General features: G+C 42.8%; 1 protein-coding gene across 9 annotated transcripts in view; it reads left to right on the forward strand.

The window, feature by feature from the left end:
- The window catches only part of LOC308386160 (receptor-type tyrosine-protein phosphatase mu-like), a 222,655-nt gene that overhangs the window by 71,362 nt on the left and 126,015 nt on the right, over positions 1–25,278 (forward strand). For all 9 annotated transcript variants that reach the window (XM_080865487.1, XM_080865488.1, XM_080865490.1 and 6 more), the window contains exons 5-10: positions 101–179; positions 913–1,028; positions 1,140–1,314; positions 3,514–3,626; positions 3,958–4,138; positions 25,098–25,251. In XM_080865487.1, the coding sequence (XP_080721613.1) occupies positions 101–179; positions 913–1,028; positions 1,140–1,314; positions 3,514–3,626; positions 3,958–4,138; positions 25,098–25,251 (818 nt within the window). The remainder of the gene's footprint in view (positions 1–100; positions 180–912; positions 1,029–1,139; positions 1,315–3,513; positions 3,627–3,957; positions 4,139–25,097; positions 25,252–25,278) is intronic.

Below are 25,278 nucleotides of genomic sequence, written 5' to 3' on the forward strand. Positions count from 1 at the left end.
ATGAAGCAGGCGGCCTCTTGATGCGTGGACGTTAAAGGGTTAAAACTATCAACACGAGCAGGTCTGAGGTTTCACAGCTGGTGTTTGGTCTTTGGTGCAGGTGGTGTTTGAGGCGGTCAGCACCGGTCACAGAGGCATTCTGGCCATCAAGGACATCTCACTGCAGGGACACCAGTGCAGTAAGTTTACACACACACACGCACACACAGACACACAGGAAGACACCGCCCCCTTGTAGAACAAGTTCCTAATTGGTTAACGACGTTTGGCTACTTAATTGGATAACAATGTTAAAAGTTGAGCCGGTATTGTAGAATCAAGGTCACTGTGTGTGTGTGTGTGTGTGTGTGTGTGTGTGTGTGTGTGTGTGTGTGTGTGTGTGTGTGTGTGTGTGTGTGGAGGCAGGGGAGCTCATTAAAATATAAGTTGATTAGCATGGACTTTGATCCATCCTTCTGTTTATCTACTTGCTCAACTGAATACTCCTATTTTTATGTTGTTTTGTTATGTGAACACAACACACACACACACACACATAGGGTGGTGTGTGTGTGTGTGTGTGTGTACACATCTTTTTGATGGAAGAAAAACCTCGAGTAAACATCTTTGACCTGAACTTTTTCTTGCTGTCTTACTTCACGTCAACACTGTTCAGTAAACTGATTGAAAACACACACACACACACACACACACACACACACACACACACACACACACACACACACACACACACACACACACACTTACCTGCATCCTCCAGAATCCATTTTCTAATTGGATTGTAGAGATTTTTGTTTTTCGGCTGAAGAGATCAGAGGAGAGAAGACTCACTGTTACCGTAGCATGGTCAGTCAGGTGATGTCAGCAGTGTGTGACCTCTGACCTCAGTGTTTTACGTGTTCCTGTCCTCAGTGAGCACCCCTCACTTCCTCCATATCAAAGGTGTGGAGGTGAACGCAGGACAGACAGCCACGTTTCACTGCACCGTCAATGGACGTCCGCAGAGCAACCTGCTGCTGTACCTGCAGGTGATCTATCAATAATCCATAGTCAGTAACATGAGCGCCACGCGGCGAGACTGCACTCGGCGTGGCGTGTGTGTATGTGGCTGCTTCACTTTGTGTGTTTGTGCTCGGCAGGGAATGGGCGGTCGGCAGGCCGCGGTACGGGAAACTAAACCGCTGAATGCTCGGCGTTATGTGGCGAGCTTCAATGTGGACAACACGACCAAAGGAGACTCTGGACGCTACCGCTGCATCGCCCAATCAGAGCGAGGGGTGGGCGTGTCCTCCTATGCTGACCTCACAGTCAAACGTGAGTGCTGCTCTCTTATTGACTGATAATCTCTGAATATATTTAAGTGATGTGAATAATGTGAAGCTTAAAAAACTGATCATCCTGTCTTCCACAAGAGGATGCCTGTCCCTCCTTCTCACCCCCTCCCCCTCTCCTCACCCCCCTCCCTCACTCGTCTGTCTCTCGCTGCAGATCAAAGCTGCAGTTTGTCATGTTTTTTATTTTAATGACTCCATCGTGAAACGAGAAAGAGTTTTATTAAAGCTCCTCATTACTGCTTTGTGACTGTGTGTGTGTGTATGTGTGTGTGTGTGTGTGTGTGTTGCGGGGTTAGAGGAGAGCCTCATTAGAAAGTCAGAGCGCCGTTTTAAGGCGGGAGTCTCGGCGGCGTTTTGTCAGAATGTTTCTGTGAAGATGAATCACGCCAAAGTAAAAGCCTCCTCTTTCTGGCGCTGCTTGTCAGAGTGCTGGCGCCCTAACCCGAACGCACATGCGGGCCCGCAGCGTGTTAACGATGACTCATTAAACGCACCGTGTTCGGTGCGACGGAGCCGTCAGGCGTCTCTGAAGCGTAGCTTTCATCCACACTTTTTTCCTACCCCATCACGCTGAAGAGTCGGAGGAACGCGGGATGAGCCTCGATGGCGTTTAGCCTTCATCTCGCGGCTTAGTCATGGCGGCACATTTGATGGTGCCTGCTGAGACCAGCAGTATAAATATGATTTCATGTTTTATTAGATTCTCTTAAATGAACATAATTCTGCGATTTTACATTTAAGCATGTTTCAGTCTAAATAGGAGAAATCACAGCAGATCAATGGGATCCATCAGTAATCGATCAGCAGCCTGTGACGGTTTCATGGATGTCCGACTTCATTATTTCTGTATTTGTGTCACATGTGCGCTGAGGGATCACAGCGCTGTTTTATATTTTCAGCCACCAGAGGCGCTGTGGAGCACCCACTTCATACTCTGATTATATCACGACAAACTGATGAGACAACAGTTTATATCGCACTCTTCCATCACACAACAAAGTGTTTGTGACACACTAACTGCACATTCAGAAATAGGTCCCACTGCACACCATGCTGGGTGATGCTAACTAGCACTGCGCTACCAGCTGTTAGGGCTCTTTGTTCAGGATCGTAAAGCCAGGCGGAGGATGATGAGCAGAGAGCGTCTGAGTTTGCAGCTTTTAAACAGTTTCATGTTGAATCTGCCTTTTATGTAGGGCGGGGCTCTGGCAGCTCCGTAGGTGCTTTTACCTGGACGTACAGGCCTGGTTTTTGATAACCAGATTGACGGTGCTGGAGAAGAAGTTGTAGAGAGCGAAGGTAAGAGTGGTCCCAGTGCTGACCAGGGCAGTGACCCCCTCAAGTTAGGCAAGTGGCTCCAGCAGGTCCCGGGAACAACATCAGGGATCTCTGTTCAGAAGAGTGCAGTATGAACAGCTAAGATACAGCTAAGATACTGCGCAGGACCCTCAAGCTACTGAGGACCCCAGCTTGAAACCCGAGTTTTATTTTTATACACACACACACACTCATATATACTTTTATATTTGTTTAGTTCAGATTTCAGTTTGTGTCTGTAGATGTGAGAAGAAGCAGATCCAAGTGACATTACTCACAGCTGAGCTGATCAATACAAGGATTAAGTGTGTGTCTGTGTGTGCCATTTCTAAGCAAACAAACACCATAACAGGTGAGGAGGTGTTTGTTGGTCACATGACCTGACACATATCCCCACAATCCCCGGCGGTTAAACCTCTGATTGAACTGTCACTCAGACTTTGTATGTGTGTTTGATACAATAACACACACACACACACACACACACACACACACACACACACACACACACACACACACACACACACACACACACACACACACAGGTGAACATTAACTTGAACGTGAAAAACAGATATCATTGTATCCTGGCTGGTGTGTGTGTGTGTGTTTTTGATGAAGTGGGTCAAGACGAAGTAGAGCAGCACCACCGGGGATTCTGGGTAATAGAATCCAGGTCTGCCGTGATTCGCCGAAGGTCACGAATATTAATTGTCTTATTAACACCTTCCTCCCTCGTCAAGAGTTTAGTGAAACCCAGAAGAGCATGTGTGTGTGAGTGTTCATGTGTGTGTGAGTGTTCATGTGTGTGTGAGTGTTCATGTGTGTGTTGTCAGACTGATCTTGGTCCTTTGTCCCTCAGAGCCCCCTGTACCCATCGCCCCTCCTCAGCTGACAGCAGTTGGTGCCACCTACCTGTGGATACAACTTAACGCCAACTCGATCAATGGGGACGGACCAATCACTGAGCGAGACGTGAGTGCTGATTGGTCACTGATTCAGAAGTGTGGCTACAGCTACGACATTGGCTAACATTGCATAGTTAGCTTATCAGCCTGCTGTTCCCTTTAACAGGCTAATAGTCAAAGAAAGTTTAGACGCTGGAGCCACAAACTGTGACAGAATTCTGTAATGCATAGAACTTACAATTCTATAGTATGTATGTATGTATGTGCAGATGTATATGCGTGCATATTTTTTTTTCAAAGAAAGTTTAGATCCAGGAATTTGCTTTATATTTGTTTTGGTCGGGTGATTTTTGTCCACTTCTGGGGCAGCCTACCTGTAACATTGTGCTCGCTTTCAGGTTGAGTATCGGACGACAGCAGGCATGTTGATCGACACCACACCGGTTGATAAGCCCACTCATAAAATCGGGCATCTGGACCCCGACACAGAGTATGAGATCAGTGTGCTCCTCACCAGGCCCCTGGATGGAGGCACAGGGAACCCCGGGCCACCGCTCAGAGCCAGGACCAAGTGTGCAGGTGGGTGAAAGTGAGGTCACATGGTCGAACCCTGCAGCCAATCAGTGATGAGGGCCGTTTCATGTCATCATAGTTGGTTTTGTTTTGTAGAGACCCTCGGGTGATTGCTAGCAGCTAGCAGCTAACCGTGTGGCTCCACTCACACTGCTCTTATTAGGAGGTTAATGGCTGAGTCATTAGCGTACCGTGCTAAGCTGCATTAGCACTGAGCTCATCAGGTGGCTAATGGTTAACGATGAGCTCCTTAAGACAGCCAGCTTTGTTAGCATCACACTCATTAGCTCCTAATGGCTACTGCGTACACACTACGCTAGCAGTTAATCTCCTGAATGAACACACCAACACACTGTGCCGCAGGTGTGTGTGTGTGTGTGTGTGTGTGTGTGTGTGTGTGTGTGTGTGTGTGTGTGTGTGTGTGTACGCAAACAAAAAACTGGATGTTATTAGCAATTAGCTCGCTAATTACACAGGTGCAGCCTTTTTATTGCTGGTGCAGTTGTTACTTCATCTGTGGAGTGTTTGCTTGTTCCACACGTTTCTATTCGTTGTAATTATTATTAGTGCCAGTCTTCATAATTCAGATTCATTTGATCTGTTTTTATTCACATACCTGTGTTTGAATTTATAGAAAGAATATAACCCATATGCTTACATTATTGTCAGTATAAGTTTTATTTACATGATCACATTATCAACAGCAACAAAGAGCTTTGTGTTTCAAAGAGGAACTATATTTTTAAACAAAGAACATCAGCAGACACTTAGATTCACAAAAATATTTAGTAAAACAATCATAATTTAAAGAAAACCACAATGTTATTTTTTAGGTGATGATAATATCAATCTCAGCTTAACCCTTTAAGACCTACCATAGAACCAAGTCCGCCAGAGCTTATATTATATTTTTACATGCTCTAGAGACATTTTTGGGAGAATTTCAAGTTGATATACATCAATACAACAATTATAGCCCAAATTTTAATAATATGTATGCATTAAGTGCATAGTAATTACATAAAATTGCAAAGAATGCGATAAACTGCAAAAAAATTGAAAAAATTTCTAGTTAGAGAAATTTAAGAGGCTTATCCCTCAAAACTGTAAATACAAAAAAGTTGCACAAAATAGTTTCCCACCACAGGAAATTTTATTTAAGTGTCTTCATAGTTTTATTTTTGAAATACACCAATTTTTATACACTGCAGGAAAAACTAAAATAAATATTATAGTGCACATTTGCAAAAAAACCGCATGTGCATCAAAATAAACTATTTCCAGCAGTGCAATATGAGTCCTAAGCATCCCAGAAACAATACAGAGAGTCATAAAGTCAAACATAACTTTGAAAGACACCAGTATAGGCTTATAAGGCCCCGATGGTAAAAAAAAAAAACTACATTTCCGCAAAATGACGTCACTTCCGGTTTTGGGCAGGACATGCGATAGTTCGCGCTGATGGACGTAGGAAGTGTTACAAACAGCTGATCGGATCGGCAAAGCGTGTTTCTGGAATATTATGTTTGTGTTGCTGCAAGCGCTTTTTATGCAGTTTTTGCAAAGCTATATGTGGAAGGAAACCGTGACCGAGGACAAGCTGATGGCATAAGATGTAAGTACAACTTCTCCGGTTTCATATGCAAAAAAGATTATTGCGCTAGCTTACATGGTTGCAGTGCTACCGGGATTTAAAAATAGTTATGCAAAACGGCCGGCTTTAAAGGGTTAAAAGAAAGTGTGCAAGTTTTTTCATGTCAGCATTACACCACCTCTATTTTCCACAGTGATAATTATAAAAGCATTCACTTCAATTTCCTTTAAGAAAAAAATAATAAAAAAAACTTCAACATAAAAAAGTCATGTTTGAACAAAATATGAATCAAAATCAATGCAGATGTTTCCAATGCTGACGTGTTTTTGTGTGCTTGCCTCCAAACTTCATGTTTTCCAGTCCTGCTGTCAGTCGTTCCAGTGGCGACACTGTGAACAACTGTGTCAGGTTTCAACATGCCGGCGTCTCAGACCTGCTGCTTCATGACTCATTTCAACACCTCGCAGCCACTGTCATGTTCCTATAAACTTGTGTGTCTGTAGAACCCCCCCCCCCATTACACCCTCCATAGCCCCCACCCTCAGAGGCTTCCTGTCACACTGACCTGTGACAGTGAGGAGCAGGTTCATCCTTTAGTGTGCTTTTGAAGGCTGTTATGCGCATGTGTGCTGTCCTACATGCACTTGGATTCTTGATGCACTTCCTGGTACAAGCCAACTGAGAGCCTCTTATTCCAGGAGGAAAAATGAAAAACATGCCCAGCAGTCAAGTTCTGATGATCACTGATGTTATTTCGGTCATTGAGGAGGCTGTAATGGTTCTTGGTGACATTGTAAGGGTCTGTGGTGAATCATTGGTGCTGATAAAGCTCTGACAGCTTTTGCTGCATTTCTAATGAGACCTGATGAGGGTCTTTGTGCTAATGGTCTTTAAGAAAGCTCTAGTTGCTCATGGTGACGCGGTGATGGTGTGGATGAGGTCTGCTGTGTTCTCATAGCCTGTATGAGTTTCTAATGGTCCTTGGTAGTAGGGCTGTTTGATATAACAATATATATATCGGATGACGATATGAAAAAATCTATCGTTTCATATTACACTATCGTTTTGTTTCGTGGTGTCACAAAATAAACTGTTTATGGCAACATTTTTTTCATGGTTTTGATGGTCACTGTAGTGGCTATAGTAATCTCTTAAAGTTCTCTCTTTCTCTTATATTTAAAATAACCACACTACGGAGAGACAAGCGACTTTTTTTACACGCTGTCATTAGCAACAATGACAGTAAACCCAGTGTGTGGCTCCGCTGTCCGCCTGTTTATTTTCCACATAAACCTTTCACAATGAAGCTGAAGAGCCTGTTGAGATTTTTCAAAATAAACTGAAATGATGACAAACAGAAGGTCCAGTCAAAACAAATGGAGCCCTTATTCCTAAATGAGAGGCCACCTCTGTAGCATGGACATGGTTTGGTTATGAAAAGTCAGAAAACTGTAGTATGCAAATTATGGTGCAATCGGGTCCCCACGTCAGACTCAGAATCACGTGAAAGAGTATGAAGAGAGTTTACGGATGAGAAGCAAAGAAAGAGCAGTCAGGTGCTCAAAATAAACCTTAGACTCCAACGTTAGAACAGGCTTTTCCCCGCAGCACGCCGTGTAATAAATACTCACAAAGAAAACGGCAGCCGTTACAACTTGTGTCTAAAAATGTATCGTTTCGTGCATCTTGATTTGGCTCTCGGAGGAGGCGGACGCACTTTTCTCCTCTCCCTTATCTTTCCTGCTAGTTCTTATGTCCTTGTCTAGTCTCGTGTCTTTTTTGTATTACTTTCCCTGGAACACTCTCTCACAGTCTGTGTCTAAAACCTAAAAGAGAATTATGGATTTGATCAACTGGTCTCTGAATGCTATTGACACCCTTTAACGAGAAGTCTGGTGTTATGGTGTGTTGATACCTGTGCATTCCTGTATTATCCTTTTGTGTTGCACATTTCAGTGTTTTTTTTTTCCTCGCTACCTGGCCTGACCTGTCTCCCCAATGTGATGTTTGTATTGTATGTACGGTCGGCAAGGTCTGTCATCTCGGTTGTGGGCAAAAGACCTGCAACTGACAAATAAAGGCTATCTCATCATCTCATCTCTCATCAGTTAAAACACTCGACTCCAGCTACACGACACTCAGCTGAAAGCACGTCACACAAGTCGAGCTGCCCGAGATTCACAGAATTTACAGAAAATGTAAAACTTTTGTGATTTATGTCATTGTTGGGACGATAAATATCTTATATCGGGATATGAGATTTTAGTCATATCACACAGTCCTACTTGGTAATGTTCTCACAGCACGTATGAGGTTCTAATGGTTCTTGATAGTGTTCTCACAGCATGTATGAGGTTCTAATGGCCCTTGGTAGTGTTCTCACAGCATGTATGAGGTTCTAATGGCCCTTGGTAGTGTTCTCACAGTCGGTGAGAGTTTTTTGGTTCCTCAGTATGTCCTAGATCACAAAACAAAGTGATTGTGTCAGTCTGTGTGATAACCTCCACCTCTCTGGGACTGTCAGCAGACTAAAGCAAGCGCTCCTCTGAGATTGACAGCAGGAAACACGGAGAAACCAAAGATATGTTAAAAACTGTGAGTGTGTGTGTGTGTGACTGACGGCTCACACACTGTTAGTGTTGTGATACACACACTCTCAACATTCGCTCTGATGGCACTCGTCTCTTTCTTCAACTCACTTTTATTTATTCATTTTAGTGCTGATCAATTATGAAGCAGCCTGCGTGTGTGTGTGTCGTCAATAATGGATGAGTGTGTCCATCATACAAGCTTTAGGACTTAGAGCTCAGTGAGGCGACTCAGCGTGGTGGCAGATAAACAGGACTTCGTCATTTCACATTCTGCTTCATACCCTCATCTTGATCACCGATCAGTGCGACAAACTCTTCACGTTCCATCAGGATCAGCGAGGCCGTCTGAACATCTCCCTGTGATCTGTGGTGTGTTCAATCAAACTTTATTCATCCTCTGATGTATAAACGAAACTCTGATAAAGCTTCACTGATGTAACAAACATTTGTTTTCAGTTCAGGCCGTCTAGAGAAGGCTGTGTTATCTCTCTGCAGTCACTTGATGTTTTCTTCTACTTCATTATTGTTATTATTATTATTCACATACACACTGCCATGTAAAAACAAACTTTATTACATTTAGTAGTACATGTAGTCAGAGGTAAACACGGCAGAACAATCAAACACATTCTCATTCAACACTGATTCTTGCATTTCCCATTATGCACCTGGACACTTTGTAACCACGTCTGTCCTCTGTGTGCTCACTCATCTGTTTATTCATGAAAATCAGATGTTTGCAGAGCTGATGAGTCCTTTAAAGACAGAGGGAGGAAAGCTCTGAATACAAACGCCGTGTGGGTGGAGCCTCAAAATGAATCAATAACATCTTTAAATGCTTCTTGAGACATCCGTCTGCTGGACGAGCAGCTGCACACGATCAATACGTTTAAAGCTGTGGGTGGTAAAAAGCCTAGGTGTCAGTATCAGAGCTGATCCTGAGAAGCAGACATTGATAAATCGAGTAAAACTGAAAACCTGAACGTTTGGTGGCACCAGAAGTCAGAGCGAACCCAGAAGCCGAGGAGAGCCGAGCTGGAATCCTCCCGCTTATAGAAAGATGAAGAGTTGAGCATCGGTCATGAAATAAAAACCTTTGTGTGTGTGTGTGTGTTAACATCCATTAAAGTGTGTGTGCTGTTTGTTGAGGCTTTTAGAAAAATATCACATGAATATTTGAGTTTTTTCTCTTTCCACCTCAGATTTTCACGCTCTGCTCAGCTCTCTGACGTTTTAGTGCTTTTACTTCTGTGCTTGGTTCTCCGACGTTCCAGCATTATGCTGTCTAATACTGAGAAGTCGTCATCAGGCCTTTATAAGTGAGACCCAAGCTGATTTTAAGCAAGCAGCTGGTGGAGACCAAACCAGAGCTAAAAGACAGCGAGCACTGCTCAGAGGATTGCCAACACAATAGATGTCTCAGTGGACGCTGACATCGTTGTCCCAAAGTCGCAGCGTCTGTTTGTTTCCCCCTAGGAATGATTGCGGAATGAAGTTCAGACATGAGAGACAAAATGTGAAATGAAAATTGAAGGCGAGCAAGTTCATGAATGTGTTTGTGTCAGTGTGAGGCAGCATGATCACCTGTAGCACAACGTTCATGGCAGACCGTTTACCTGTACCGTAACGTACCATACCACCTTTATTTATAAAGCACTTTAACATAAAACCAGAGTTCACAAAGTGCTGTACATGCTAAAAGCATAAGTAAAGAAAATTAAAATGAGATAAGATAAAATAAATAACTAAAAAACTAAAATAAATTGAAACATGTCAAAACAAATTGAGTCAACCCCTCTAATCAATGCCAAAGGCTTCAGCGAATAAATATGTTTTAAGAAGACTTTTAAATTCAGAGAGAGAAGAGGCCTGCCTTACATGCAAGGGTAGATCATTCCACAACTTTGGAGCAACTACAGCAAAAGCACGATCACCTTTTTAATTTTTCATATTTATTTCCTATCTTATTCATAGCCTTTTCCTTTTTTGTTTTCTTTAGGTCACGAGCAGTTGTCCAAGCATTTCACTACATATCGTACTGTGTATGACTGTGTACGTGACAAATAAAATTTGAATTTGAATTTGAATTTGATTTATACTTAGTTTTCGGTACCTTAAGGAGCTGCTGATTGGCGGACCTAAGGGAACAGGCAGGTGTATATGGTTGTAGTAGCTCCGAGAGGTAGGGGGGGGGCCAGGCCATTAAGAGATTTAAAAGCAAATAAGAGAATTTTAAAAACAATCCTAAAATGTACAGGTAGCCAGTGGAGTGAAATTAAAATTGGGGTAATGTGCTCAAACCTTTTTGTTCCAGTTAAAAGACGTGCTGCAGCATTTTTCACAACCTGCAGCCGCCTAATGGACGCATCACTAACCCCAAAATAAAGTGTGTTACAATAATCCAGCCTAGAAGTAACAAAGGCATGGATTACTGTCTCAAAATGCTGTTTCGATAAGATGGGTTTTATTTTGGCTAATTCCCTCAAATGAAAAAAGCTAGATCTTACAACAGCTCTGACCTGGCTTTCAAGTTTAAGATTTGCCTCTATTTTAACTCCCAGATTAGTGATGACTGGTTTAACATACTGTGCCAGTGAACCAAGATCTATAAGAGTGGCCTCAGAAGCGCCACCAAAAACCATCACTTCTGTTTTCTGTTCATTAAAATGTAAAAGGTTCAAAGCCATCCAGGCCCTTATTTCATCAAGGCATCTGAGCAGCGAGTCTACTGAGAAGCCATTTATCTTTTTAAGTGGGAAATAAATCTGGGAGTCATCGACGTAGCAGTGGAAAGAAATCCCACGTTTCCTGAAAATAGACCCAAGGGGTCGGAGATCTAGAGAGAAAAGAAGCGGGCCTAAAACTGAACCCTGTGGGACCCCACATTGAAGAGAAGCAGCAGAGGATACAAACTCCCCCAGTTTCACAGAGAAAGTTCGCTCTGCCAAATAGGATCTGAGTCACTGCAGTGCGGTACTCCGCATACCCACCAACTGCTCTAAACGGGAAATTAAAATATTATGATCCACTGTATCAAAAGCAGCAGTTAAATCTAACAGCACGATAATAACACAGTCACCTGAGTCATTTGCCAAAAACACATCATTAAAAACTCTTAAAAGGGCAGATTCGGTACTATGTAAAGCTTTAAAACCAGATTGGAAAACTTCTAAAATACCGTGTTCTTCTAGGAAGGACATTAATTGCTTGTAAACTACCTTTTCAAGAATCTTTGAGATAAAAGGCAGTTTGGAAATAGGTCTGTAATTCGCAATAATATCAGGATCAAGAGCAGGTTTCTTGAGTAGAGGCTGAATCACCGCATGTTTGAGATTGACAGGTACAACACCAGAGGACAGACTACTATTTACAATGGATTGTACAGCTGATGCTATAGTGAGAAAAACCTCTTTGAAAAATCGAGGAGGGAGAGCATCATAAGGGGAAGCTGAGGGCTTCATGTGAGCAACCAACTCCTGCAGGCAGAGCAAGGAAACTGGCTCGAACCTGTCAAAGACAGCAGAACTAGGGACAGGGGTAGAAGGGTCGAGAACGGACTGGGAAGTCTGCGCTTTGACAGATAGCACTTTATCAATAAAAAAGTGTAGGAAGTTTTCACAAATTTCCTGAGAGGACTCGACACCAACAGTCTGTGGAGCATGAAGGACCATGTCAATAGTCTTAAATAAGACATGAGGCTTACGACAATTTGCCTGAATAATAGCAGCAAAATGTTTCCTCTTAGCGTCTTTTACAGTTTTCTGGTAAGAATTCCAGTAGTCTTGTAACATTTGGTATGACACCTGAAGTTGATCCTTCTTCCATTTACGTTCAGCTCTCCTACACTTTCTTCTGGCAGCCCGGGTGTCTTCATTCAGCCAGGGTTCAGATTTGGCTTTTACTTGCCTAAGCTTAAAGGGGGCCACTGAATCTAAAGCAGTTTGGCAGACAGAGTAAAACCACGTACTCAGCTCTTCTGTATCATTGCATATGAAATCAGGAAGGCCGCCGTTCTGATTAAAAACAATAGAGAACTGTCCAGCAGAGGAAGGGTTAAAAATACGACAGCTCCTAGCAGCAACAGGAGGAAGATTAACTTTGGTACAAGGAAGGAAAACCTCAAACAAGACAGGCCTATGGTCTGACCATACAATATCACAGACCTCTAAGTTAGAGACAGGTAAATTGTGAGTTAAAACAAGGTCCAACGTGTGCCCATATTTTTGTGTAGGCACAGACACAGGTTGCACAAGATCAAAAGAGTCAATAAGATTTAAAAAGTCCTTTGCCATTGGCTTGTCAGGGCAGCACACATGAATATTGAAGTCCCCAATAATAAGGACATGATCATATTTTGGCATAATTTCAGCCAACAGATCAGACAAGTCATCTAAGAAGTTCTTATTGTATTCATGTGTAACAGAACGTTCACCTATACCGTAACGTTCATTTGTAACAGAACGTTCATAGCAGAACGTTCACCTGTACTGTAATGTTCATGTGTAGCAGAACGTTCACCTGTACCGTAACGTTCATTTGTAGCAGAACGTTCACCTGTACCGTAACGTTCATTTGTAGCAGAACGTTCACCTGTACCGTAACGTTCATTTGTAGCAGAACGTTCATAGCAGAACGTTCACCTGTACCGTAAAGTTCATTTGTAACAGAGCGTTCATAGCAGAACGTTCACCTGTACCGTAACGTTCATTTGTAGCAGAACGTTCACCTGTACCGTAACGTTCATTTGTAGCAGAACGTTCACCTGTACCGTAACGTTCATTTGTAGCAGAAAGTTCACCTGTACCGTAACGTTCATTTGTAGCAGAACGTTCACCTGTACCGTAATGTTCATGTGTAGCAGAACGTTCATAGCAGAACGTTCACCTGTACCGTAAAGTTCATTTGTAACAGAGCGTTCATAGCAGAACGTTCACCTGTACCGTAACGTTCATTTGTAGCAGAACGTTCACCTGTACCGTAACGTTCATTTGTAGCAGAACGTTCACCTGTACCGTAACGTTCATTTGTAGCAGAAAGTTCACCTGTACCGTAACGTTCATTTGTAGCAGAACGTTCACCTGTACCGTAATGTTCATTTGTAGCAGAACGTTCACCTGTACCGTAATGTTCATTTGTAGCAGAACGTTCATCTGTACCGTAAAGTTCATTTGTAACAGAGCGTTCATAGCAGAACGTTCACCTGTACCGTAACGTTCATTTGAAGCAGAACGTTCACCTGTACCGTAACGTTCACATGTAGCAGAACGTTCATGGCAGACTGTTCACCTATACCGTAACGTTCATGTGTAGCAGAACGTTCATAGCAGAACGTTCATCTGTACCGTAAAGTTCATTTGTAACAGAGCGTTCATAGCAGAACGTTCACCTGTACCATAACGTTCATTTGTAGCAGAACGTTCACCTGTACCGTAACGTTCATTTGTTGCAGAACGTTCATAGCAGAACGTTCACCTGTACCGTAACGTTTGTGTGTAACAGAACGTTCATAGCAGAACGTTCACCTGTACCATAACGTTCGTGTGTAGCAGAACGTTCGTGTGTAGCAGAACGTTCACCTGTACCATAACATTCATTTGTAGCAGAACGTTCATGGCAGAACGTTCACCTGTACCGTAACGTTCATTTGTAGCAGAAAGTTCACCTGTACCGTAATGTTCATGTGTAGCAGAACGTTCATAGCAGAACGTTCATCTGTACCGTAAAGTTCATTTGTAACAGAGCGTTCATAGCAGAACGTTCACCTGTACCGTAACGTTCATTTGAAGCAGAACGTTCACCTGTACCGTAACGTTCACATGTAGCAGAACGTTCATGGCAGACTGTTCACCTATACCGTAACGTTCATGTGTAGCAGAACGTTCATAGCAGAACGTTCATCTGTACCGTAAAGTTCATTTGTAACAGAGCGTTCATAGCAGAACGTTCACCTGTATCATAACGTTCATTTGTAGCAGAACGTTCATAGCAGAACGTTCACCTATACCGTAACGTTCATTTGTAGCAGAACGTTCACCTGTACCGTAACATTCATTTGTTGCAGAACGTTCATAGCAGAACGTTCACCTATACCGTAACGTTCATGTGTAGCAGAACGTTCACCTGTACTGTAAAGTTCATTTGTAACAGAGCGTTCATAGCAGAACGTTCACCTGTACCATAACGTTCATTTGTAGCAGAACGTTCACCTGTACCGTAACGTTCATGTGTAGCAGAACGTTCATGGCAGAACGTTCACCTGTACCGTAATGTTCATGTGTAGCACAACATTCATGGCAGAACGTTCACCTGTACCGTAACGTTTGTGTGTAACAGAACGTTCATAGCAGAACGTTCACCTGTACCATAACGTTCGTGTGTAGCAGAACGTTCACCTGTACCGTAACGTTCATTTGTAGCAGAACGTTCACCTGTACCGTAATGTTCATGTGTAACAGAACGTTCATAGCAGAACGTTCACCTGTACTATGACGTTCATGTGTAGCAGAATGTTACCTGTACCGTAACGTTCATATGTAGCAGAACGGTCACCTGTACCATAACGTTCATGTGTAACAGAACGTTCATAGCAGAACGTTCACCTGTAGCATAACGTTCATGTGTAGCGTAGCGTTCATATCAGAACGTTCACCTGTACCGTAAAGTTCATGTATAACAGAACATTCATCTGTACCATAACGTTCATGTGTAGCAGAACGTTCATGGCAGAAAGTTCCCCTGTCACAGGATATGGAGAACCTGATCTGTATTTAGACTGGATTCACTGGTTTCCAGCTGCTCTCTCACTAAGCGGCTGTTCTGGTCAGCGCCTTCGATCATCCATCACTGATTCTCATCTCTCTTCGTCTTCAGCCATCCTCTCATATTAAATCTCCTGGAAATGAAAAATTAAACCTCTCCTCCTCTCCTTCATCTTAAAGTCACCTTCAGACGTTCATCACTCGTCTCTCTGCCTGTAATCTGTTCTTCTGTGGTGTTTAAAGTGAACACATGTAACAGCGGCACGAGGAAGAGTGTGGACAATCCATCAGACAGGAAGTGACCTCAGAACATCCACAGAAAAAAGAGAGCAGTAATAATTCTGAGTGTGTGTTTATGTGTCACTTTATGAAAGGTGATTTGTTCCTCATACAAAAACATTAGCATCACTGATTTATGCACATATCTGCAGCATGTCATTAGCTGGTAAGCGTTTATGGCCACAGACTGTAGGGGGCGTTAGGCTACGAGCCATTTACAGTATATGAGCTCAGTTCGGTTAATATGTGTTAAAGAAAAGGGCTGGACGATGTGGAACAAAATGACTTCTATCGATTTTATATTGACCGGGTTTCATAATTCTATGGAGGCAAAGTTATTTCACTGTAATCGTTTAACACCCAGCTCCAAAGAAACGCCGTGATAAAGGAGGAGAAAGCGAGGTTCTCATCATAAAACTCTGAAAGGTTGAAATTTCCTGCTTTTCACTGAGAACAAAGCACCAGCTGTGTGTGTGTGTGTGTGTGTGTGTGTGTGTGTGTGTGTGTGTGTGTGTGTGTGTGTGTGTGTGTGTGTGTGTGTGTGTGTGTGTGTGTGTGTCAGCAGGGTGAATGCTGGAAATCTGTTTCCATCAGTCAGGGTCGTGTTGGCTGAAAAGGTCACAGGAAGAGGGAGGCTCAGAAACGCAGAGGGAGACGAGTTCAGCTTTTTAAACCCAGCAGAAGATTAAAAAAAGACTCATGTGGGCAACAAACATGTCCTGGTAATGTGGAGAATGAGAGTCCACAGCTTGTGTGTGTGTGTGTGTGTGTGTTACTAATTATTAGATATTGAAACCAGCGCACTGAAGACTCTCCCCCCCATTCTACTTTTAAATACTCTAGGAACAACAAGTAAGCCTGCAGTGCGAGAGCGAAGTGCTCTAATAGGGTGATATGGTACTACAAGGTCATTAAGATAAGATGGGGCCTGATTATTTAAGACCTTGTATGTGAGAAGCAGGATTTTGAATTCTGGATTTTAACAAGAAGCCAAAACAGGAGAAATCTGCTCTCTCTTTCTAGTCCCTGTCAGGACTCTTGCTGCAGCATTTTGGATTAGCTGAAGGCTTTTCAGGGAGTTTTTTGGACTTCCTGATAATAATGAATTACAGTCGTCCAGCCTGGAAATAATAAATGCATGAACTAGTTTTTCAGCATCACTCTGAGACAGGATATTTCTAACTTTAGAGATGTTGCGCAAATGGAAGAAAGCAGTCTTACATATTTGTTTAATATGTGCATTGAAGGACATATCCTGGTTCCTCACAGTGTTACCGGTGGCCAAGGTAATGCCACCCAGAGTAAGAATCAGGTTAGATACCATATTTCCAAAAGTTGAATCTGTTCATCTGGACTTCTGGTTTCAGTCATTATGCAAATGTACTGTTTATAAGATTGAAACCTGCAGTCAGCTGAGACTGAAGAAGCCACTTGGATGAGTGACGAAATGTTTCTCTCACTGAAAACGCTACGTCCAGATGAACAGAATCAACTTGAGCATGCATCAAGACGTTAGATACCATATTTCTAAGCTTTTCAGGGCCGAGTACAATAACCTCAGTTTGATCTGAATTAAGAAGCAGAAAGTTAGCGGCCATCCAGGTCTTTATGTCTTTAAGACATTCCTGCAGTTTAACTCATTGGTGTGTGTTATCTGGCTTCATGGACAGATAGAGCTGGGTGTCATCTGCATAGCAGTGTAAATGTATGCTATGTCTTCTAATGATACTGCCTAAGGGAAGCATGTATAATGTAAACAGAATTGGTCCTAGCACTGAACCCTGTGGAACTCCATAATTAACCTCAGTGTGTGAAGAGGACTCTCCATTTACATGCACAAACTGGAGTCTATTAGATAGATATGATACAAACCACTGCAGTGCAGTACCTGTAATACCTACAGCATGTTCTAATCGCTCTAATAGGATATTATGGTCGACAGTATCGAATGCTGCACTGAGGTCTAGCAGGACAAGCACAGAGACGAGTCCACTGTCAGAGGCCATAAGAAGATCATCATCATTATCGTTTATTTATATAGCACTTTAAAAATACACCTGGTAGACCAAAGTGCTGTACAATACAAATATAAATATAGTAATAAAATAGCAAAAAGCAGACATAACAATAAAATTAATAAATAAAATGTCAGTTACCCACAGAGTTAAAAGCCAGGGAATAAAAATAGGTTTTTAATCTGGACTTAAAAACTGGCACTGATGTAGCCTGTCTAATATGGAGTGGAAGGCTATTCCAAAGCATCGGTGCTGCAACAGAGAACGCCCGGTCTACTATAAGTTTCAGCCGTGACTTTGGGACTGAAAGCAGCAACAGCTGCTCAGCTGACCGAAGCGAGTGAATGAGGACATGGGGCTTTAACAAATCAGACAAATAAACAGGTGCCAGACCCTTTAGAGATTTAAAAACCAATGAAAGGACTTTAAAACGGATCCTAAATTCAATTGGAAGCCAATGTAGAGACCAAAACCGGAGTGATGTGGTCGAATTTCCTTCTACCAGTTAAAAATCGTGCCGCAGCATTTTGCACTAGTTGCAAGCGTGATAAAGTGCCCTGCCCAACCCCTATTAAAAGAGAATTGCAATAATCTAAATGTGAAAAAATAAAGGCGTGAATAACACTTTTCAAGTCACGCTTGGAAAGAAAGGGCTTAACCTTTGATAAACGTCTGAGGTGATAAAATGCTGATTTTACCACCCCGTTTACCTGACCAAAGGTAAGTGCAGAATCAATTTTTACTCCGAGATTTGTGATCGAACTCTTTAAATGGGAAGTCAAAGCGGCAAGATCAACATCTGGAGCGTGAGAAAAATGATTTGGACCAAATAAGATCGCTTCCGTCTTCCGATCATTAAAATTTAAAAAGTTTTTGGCCATCCATGCTTTAACATTACTAAGGCAGTAAAGCAGAGGTCAACTTGGGAAACTATCAGAATGACTAAAAGGTAAATAAAACTGGCAGTCATCTGCGTATAGATGGAATGACACTTTATGTTTTTGGAAAATCGCGCCAAGAGGCAAAAGGTACAGTGAAAACAATAACGGCCCAAGAATAGATCCCTGTGGAACACCCCAAAGCAGAGGGGATTAAGCCAAGGGGAGAAAGAAAGAGGGAAAGAGAAACAGCTGAGAAGAGGGATGGGGGAGAAGGGCAAAAACCAAAAACCAACAGAATGAGCAGAAAAAGAAAAAAAAAGAAAAGAAAAAGCATATATCAATCACCTGGATCACCTGCTGAGAAAGAAAAAAGAAAACAAGCAGAAGAGAACAAGAGTAATAGAATAAACAACATCACAATGATATATGGGAATATGACAGTAAATACTAAATGTTAAACATTATTGTGCAGCACATAAGATCAACAGAACACAGTGTGCTTTGAGGTAGGAGCCAAAAAGGGTGTAGTTTGTGGGTGTGATCACCCGTGTGTACACCTGTGAGCATGGACGCGCTTGTTTTTTGTTTTTTAAAAGGTTCCTTCATGTAATGATCTGCTAGAGGGTGTGGGGGGGCCACAGCCCCGTCCTCCAGGGCATGAAGCAGCCTGGTTTCTTAAGTAAAGGATGTATGACTATGCTTAAACTCCCTAGGTACTTGACCAGACAAAAGACTAGTCTCCAAAAGTTGATTCTGTTCATGTGAACGTAGCGTTTTGTAGCTACGTCCAGAGGAACAGAATCAACTTTTGGAGATTTGCTTTCCTGGATGATTGACAATGCACCAAGACAAAAGACTAGTATTAATAATGTTCAGAATGTGTGGTCCGATGGTAGGAAATCCCTTTTTGAGAAAACGGGGAGGAACAACGTCATTTGGAGAGCCACACAGTTGAGCATTCAGCACAAGTTTCTCTAAATCAGGTAAAAGAATTGGTAGAATAGCAGAGAACAAACCTGAGCAAGAACCATGCATGGCTGGGTCAGCAATAGATAGAGTCAGAGGTCTCAAACTAGCAATCTTGTCCACAAAATAATTAAGAAACTTATTGCACATAACCTCAGAAGAGTGCAAAAGAACATAGCCTTCTGTATTAAGTACAGAATTTCTAGATTTATATAGAACACGAGGGTTATGCAAGCTGGCAGCAATAAGTTGGGAAAAATAGGAGTGCTTGGCAGCCTTTACTGCTTTCTGATAGACTTTCCAGCTAGTCTTAAGAGCTTTCTCTTTTTTCCACCGTCTTTCACATCTTCTACATTCTTTTCTAGCGGCTCTGGTAAAATCAGTTAGCCAAGGAGCCTACGTCAAGGACAGATTTACAAGCAGAGTCCAAATAAGAAAATAGAAAAAAAGAATAAGAAAAAAAGAAAAGCAGCTCTTTACACCGGACCCAGGAGGGAAGGCAGCTTTACTTTGATAAAGTCAGCCAGGTCATTTCATCGTCTTCTGATCAGATTTAGCACTTCAACATTTAGTCTATAAATCTTAAAAGAAATTGTCCATAACCACAGCTTCTAATTCATTTGGTTTCTGAGTTCCAAAGACCCAGAAAACTGAAATATTAACACTTCCATCACCACGGACTGCCATTTGGCTTTTTCTACCTTTAAAACCCGGAGAGCAGCCAAATGGCTTTTAGCTAAGCTTTAGCTTCAGCCAAGTGGAAGCTAAATTGGCTAGTCATTCATATGTATATTAGGTTGTTAGCTGGGAATTCTGGAGGGAGGGGAGTGGGGGTGTGTGGATGAGGGGGTGGGGGAGCTGCTAAAAGCTGTGAACTTCCTTTTGTGTTTCATCTTGATGCATTCTCAATCATCCAGGGAAATAAATCTCCAAAAGTCACCAACTTGGAGTGTTTCAGTTTGCCGTCTTAGGGAGAAATCAACACACATGGGTGTAGGTCCTTTGTTGCTGAGATTTATTGATAAAAACAGTACAAAAAACCAACCATTTGTACACATATTTACAAATAATAATAAAAAGTGAGTGAGTACATTTCAACATTATACCAGTGGTCTGATTGATGCCACAATGGAGCAAATCGAGCAAAGACTGATAAGTTCGCTGCAATTTCCAGTGTGTGGGGATCATTGGTCACCAACTGCATCACGTGCTACAACCCTGGTCTACATATCACCGTTGATGAACAGCTTTTCCCATCAAAGACTTGGTGCTGTTTCCTGCAGTATATTGCAAGTAAACCTGACAAGTTTGGGATCAAGTTTTGGGTGGCTTGCGACCTAAAATCCAAGTACATTTGCAATGTCTTCCCATATCTTGGCAAGGACCCCAATCGTCCCACTGGGGAGAGACTTTCTGAAAATGTAGTAATGAGGCTGATGGAACCATTCCTAGACAAGGGCAGAAATGTTACCACGGACAATTTTTTCACATCGCTTTCACTTGCGCAAAAACTTCTTAGACTGAAAACCACCATCCTCGGCACAGTCAACAAGATTCGCAGGGAAATTCCTCAATCCACTAGTGGATTGGCTAGTCATTCATATGTAAATGTGGTGGAGCTTGCAAGAGAGTTGGCTCACTCTCATGTAGCTGAGAAGAAGGCAAGAAAAGAACAGTTGCTTCGGACACAACCCTCCACACCTAGTCCTGGAAAAAGAGCCACGTGTCAGGTCAAACACAAATGCAAGAACAATCATGCCACTGTGCGATGTGTTCACTGCTACAGATACACATGTGGTAAATGCAGACTACAGATACCATGGCAGTGCCAGGATTGTGAGTGATTGCTGAAAATGTTGAAATGTACTCACTCACTTTTTATCATTATTTGTAAATATGTGTACAAATGGTTGGTTTTTTGTACTGTTTTCATCAATAAATCTCAGCAACAAAGGACCTACACCCATGTGTGTTGATTTCTCCCTAAGACGGCAAACTGAAACACTCCAAGTTGGTGACTTTTGGAGATTTATTTCCCTGGATGATTGAGAATGCATCAAGATGAAACACAAAAGGAAGTTCACAGCTTTTAGCAGCTCCCCCACCCCCTCATCCACACACCCCCACTCCCCTCCCTCCAGAATTCCCAGCTAACAACCTAATTTACATATGAATGACTAGCCAATTTAGCTTCCACTTGGCTGAAGCTAAAGCCTAGCTAAAAGCCTACCAGCCATTTGGCTGGTGGTGGGTTTTAAAGGTAGAAAGGTAGAAGCCTGGGACTCCTTTAAATAATAAATATATAATTTAATATAGAATAATATAACAATATAACATAATTTATTTTTTTTTGCTATTACTAATATCTAATTTTCCTTTAAAAGAAAATAAACCTGAAGAAGATAAAAAAAGATATATTGATTACTGTCCTGATTGATTGATTGATTGGCTGGTTATCTCCGTTCAAATCAAATCAAATCAAAATCAAATCACTTTTATTGTCACATCACATGTGCAGGTACATTGGTACAGCACATGTGAGTGAAATTCTTGTGTGCGAGCTTCACAAGCAACAGAGTTGTGCAAATACAAGAACGTAAACAAGCAAAATACAAGAATGGCTACATCTGAAACTAATAAATATATGTACAATATATAATAGTATATGCATTTCTGGATGTGTATACTAAATATTTTCCTACGTGTGTGTGTGTGTGTGTGTGTGTGTGTGTGTGTGTGTGTGTGTGTGTACACATATTTTACAAATTAAATAGAGTAAACAATAAATAAAATATATAAAATAAAATATACAGAGTGAGACATGTGCAAAACAGTGGCGTTACTGTACAGTTCCCTGAGCTCACTCTGAGTCTGGAGGTTGGTGTTAGCATCTTACCTTTGCAGGTGTCTGACCTCGCAAAAGGTTCACCTTACTGTCACAGTCTGACCTAACATCAGTAATCTGAGCTTTATCAAAGTATCAGTAATCTGAGTACACACTGGTGTAATCAGTAATCTGAATACACACTGGTGTAATCAGTGAATGCTGTGAACATGGCGCTCTGTAGTTCCTGACGGTTGTCATTTGTAGTTTTTGCCATGTTGTGGAAAACTACCTGGTGATGTCAGCGACTGGGTGCACTGGCTCCAAGTAATTTAAATGTCAGCCCAAAAAATGATGGGATGGAAACCATGACGACCACACAAACACACACACAGGTTTGATCAGAGGGGAATGGGAGGATTTTATGTGATAGCGTTCACTCTTCCCTCGGGGATTATGGGTAATGGGATCCACCTCAATGCCCCCCCCCCTCCTTCCCTTGACCCCCAACCCACATTGTTGCCGTAGCGATGTCGCTGTGTGAGTGTGTGTGTTCCCTGCAGACAGAGCATTTAAGTCGACATCTCTCTTTCAGAGCAACAATCGAGGTGCAGAAACTCACAAGTGCCTCTATTGTGTTCAGCTAAAAGCCTGCAGTGTGTGTGTATGTGTGTGTGTGTGTGTGTGTGTGTGTGTGTGTGTGTGTGTGTGTGTGTGTGTGTGTGTGTGTGTGTGTGTGTGGTCGATTGCGGCTGCACAGAAAACTTCTTTCCTGTTATTGTGCCCCACACACACACACACACAACCACAAACGACAACAAAGAACAGGAAAGGTATTGTTCACCAGCTGCAGAAAATACCTGAACACACACACACACACACACACACACACACACACACACACACACACACACACACACACACACACACACACACACACAGGGGTTTGTCAGGAGAAATTGCTCTTTCCTGCTCTCATCTATCATTCCCCCTCTGAGTGGATCGCTGTCTGTCATCTTGAAATAAAGCACTTAGATTGGCCACTAGAAAGACTGTGTGTGTGTGTGTGTGCCCGCGCGTGCGTGTATGTGTGTGTGCGTGTGAATGCGTGTGTGTGAGCGCGCTCAATTCGAAGCCTCCTTTAATCTCCCTCTCTGTGTCTCAGAGGGAGCTCGGGTTTTTTCCAGTGTTGGTTAAAGTCTCTGCTGGAGGCTCAGAGGGGGGAGGGGGGGGGGGGGGGCTCTGTGTGGCTCTGAGGAGCCCAGACTGGACGGGCTGTAATGGTTCCCAGATGGTTCCATCTGTGTTCATGCTGTGTGTTAATAAAGTTTGAGTTGAAGTCTGTTTCCGTCCTCAGTGAAGCGTCAGGGTGGAGTCTGCAGTGCTGGATACCCATTGGTCCACTCCTCAGGCTTCTATCCAGCTGGATGTTGGTGATGCTGCAAGGTTCGGGTTTAGTTAACAGCCACTGGTTTTATATGTTTCTGCCTGTTTGGAGACACACGTGATAAACAGGAAACATGCAGGGTGACTGGGAAACACAATCCCTGCTAATCATCTGTTTCTTTTTCCATGTTTGTGTGGAGTGCTGAATTATCAGCTGATCATCATATTGTAGGGGAGCATCACACAGGCACAGATACCTGCTGATAAAATCCCAGAATTTCACTCATTAACGGGGAAATGAAACTCTTTACACATAAAGGCTAATATACCTCACTGAGCCTGGACCTAAGTCTGTCTGTGATGTCGGGTCGTGTTCAGCGCCATCTTCTGTCAGTATGGGATGTGACGTCATGTGATTGGTTGGTTGGTGCTAACAGACTCGCATTACTTTATGTTAGCTAACTACTGACAGGATGGATACCTCAGAGGAAATTAAGGGCACTTAAACTAAACGTGAGTGTGAGGGGATCACTTTAGTGCTGCAGCAGTGAGTTCATGTTGAACCAGGACAGACTGTCCACTTTACTGTCTATGTCTGTGGCAGGAAGTGGCTGTTCACTGTTTGGCTAGCTGCACTGAAACGGTAAAATCCAGCTGTTAGCTGTGATGTTGATGTTTGTAAAGCACGTTATAAACGAGGACTGTGGAGGAGGAGGAGAGCTGGTTTGAGTCACCAGACCGACCGGCTGGATTTTTCCTCGTCTGGTCGAATGTGCTGAGCGTCAGCTATTTTATGCAGTGTAATCATCTTTCTTTCAACAGCTCGAAATATTCACACCACAAACATAACCGTTTCTTACCGAAGCACAACTGGGAGTCCTAACATCCATCAGCATGTCCGTAAGAAAACAGATGGACGTGTGTGATGGACAACAAAAAGAAACAAACAGAGGTTTGAGGAAGAGATGGCACACCTTATTTTCTTCACATCGTCTCACTGGCTGGATTACTTCATATTAGAAGTGAGGAAAAGCAAAGCCCAGATATAAGTGAAGCAGACTGTAACGAGGTGTTTTTCCTACGGACATGTAGATGCATGTCAGGATTTGCAGTCGTGCTTTGGTAAGAAGCATAGTTATGTTTGTGATTTGGTGTGCATGCAGTGAGCTGTTCTGTTGCATTTGACACATGCTGCTTCAGTCATTAACACCAACAGGAAGGTCAGCCGATGGAGACGAGGCGTGCCGATAAAAATGCTGAGCGATGAAGAAACTCAGATGGAGGTCACCTGGTCAGGTCCTAACAACTCTGATTGGCTGAGCACCGACTGACCCCAGAGCAAGGCGCCGGTTTGGCGACAGTTGGCAGCAGAGCGGAGCTGAGCCCTTCGCCAGCTCTGTTTTCACTTTACACACATAGAGGATTTTAGAGACGTGACAACGTGACGTTCACACTGCTTCCTTCAGTTTAAGGACAAACACCCGAATCCTCCGTCAAAGAAAACATGTTTACATCCATCAGAAGTTAAGAACAGCAGCAACAGGGCAGGAGCTTCAGTTTACTTTCATCATTGTGGAGAGGATAAGAAGGGCTACAGGTGAGCACAGGTGTGTCTCAATTCATTATCCTCATCACGTGTTCCTGTTTGTGTGGTCTCCGTGTTGGTTTCAGATCCGATGAACGGCCCACGGCGTCTTGAAGTCGTTGACATCCAGTCCAAACAGGTGGCGGTTCGCTGGGAACCATTCGGATACAACGTGACACGCTGCTACAGCTACAACCTGACTGTGCAGTACCGCTACAGACCTGCAGGGGCCCTGAGCAGGTACACACAGGAAGCAAGAGGGAGGGG

The sequence above is a fragment of the Rhamphochromis sp. 'chilingali' genome (assembly GCF_963969265.1).
Source record: "Rhamphochromis sp. 'chilingali' genome assembly, chromosome: 18".
NCBI classification, from domain to species: Eukaryota; Metazoa; Chordata; class Actinopteri; order Cichliformes; family Cichlidae; genus Rhamphochromis; species Rhamphochromis sp. 'chilingali'.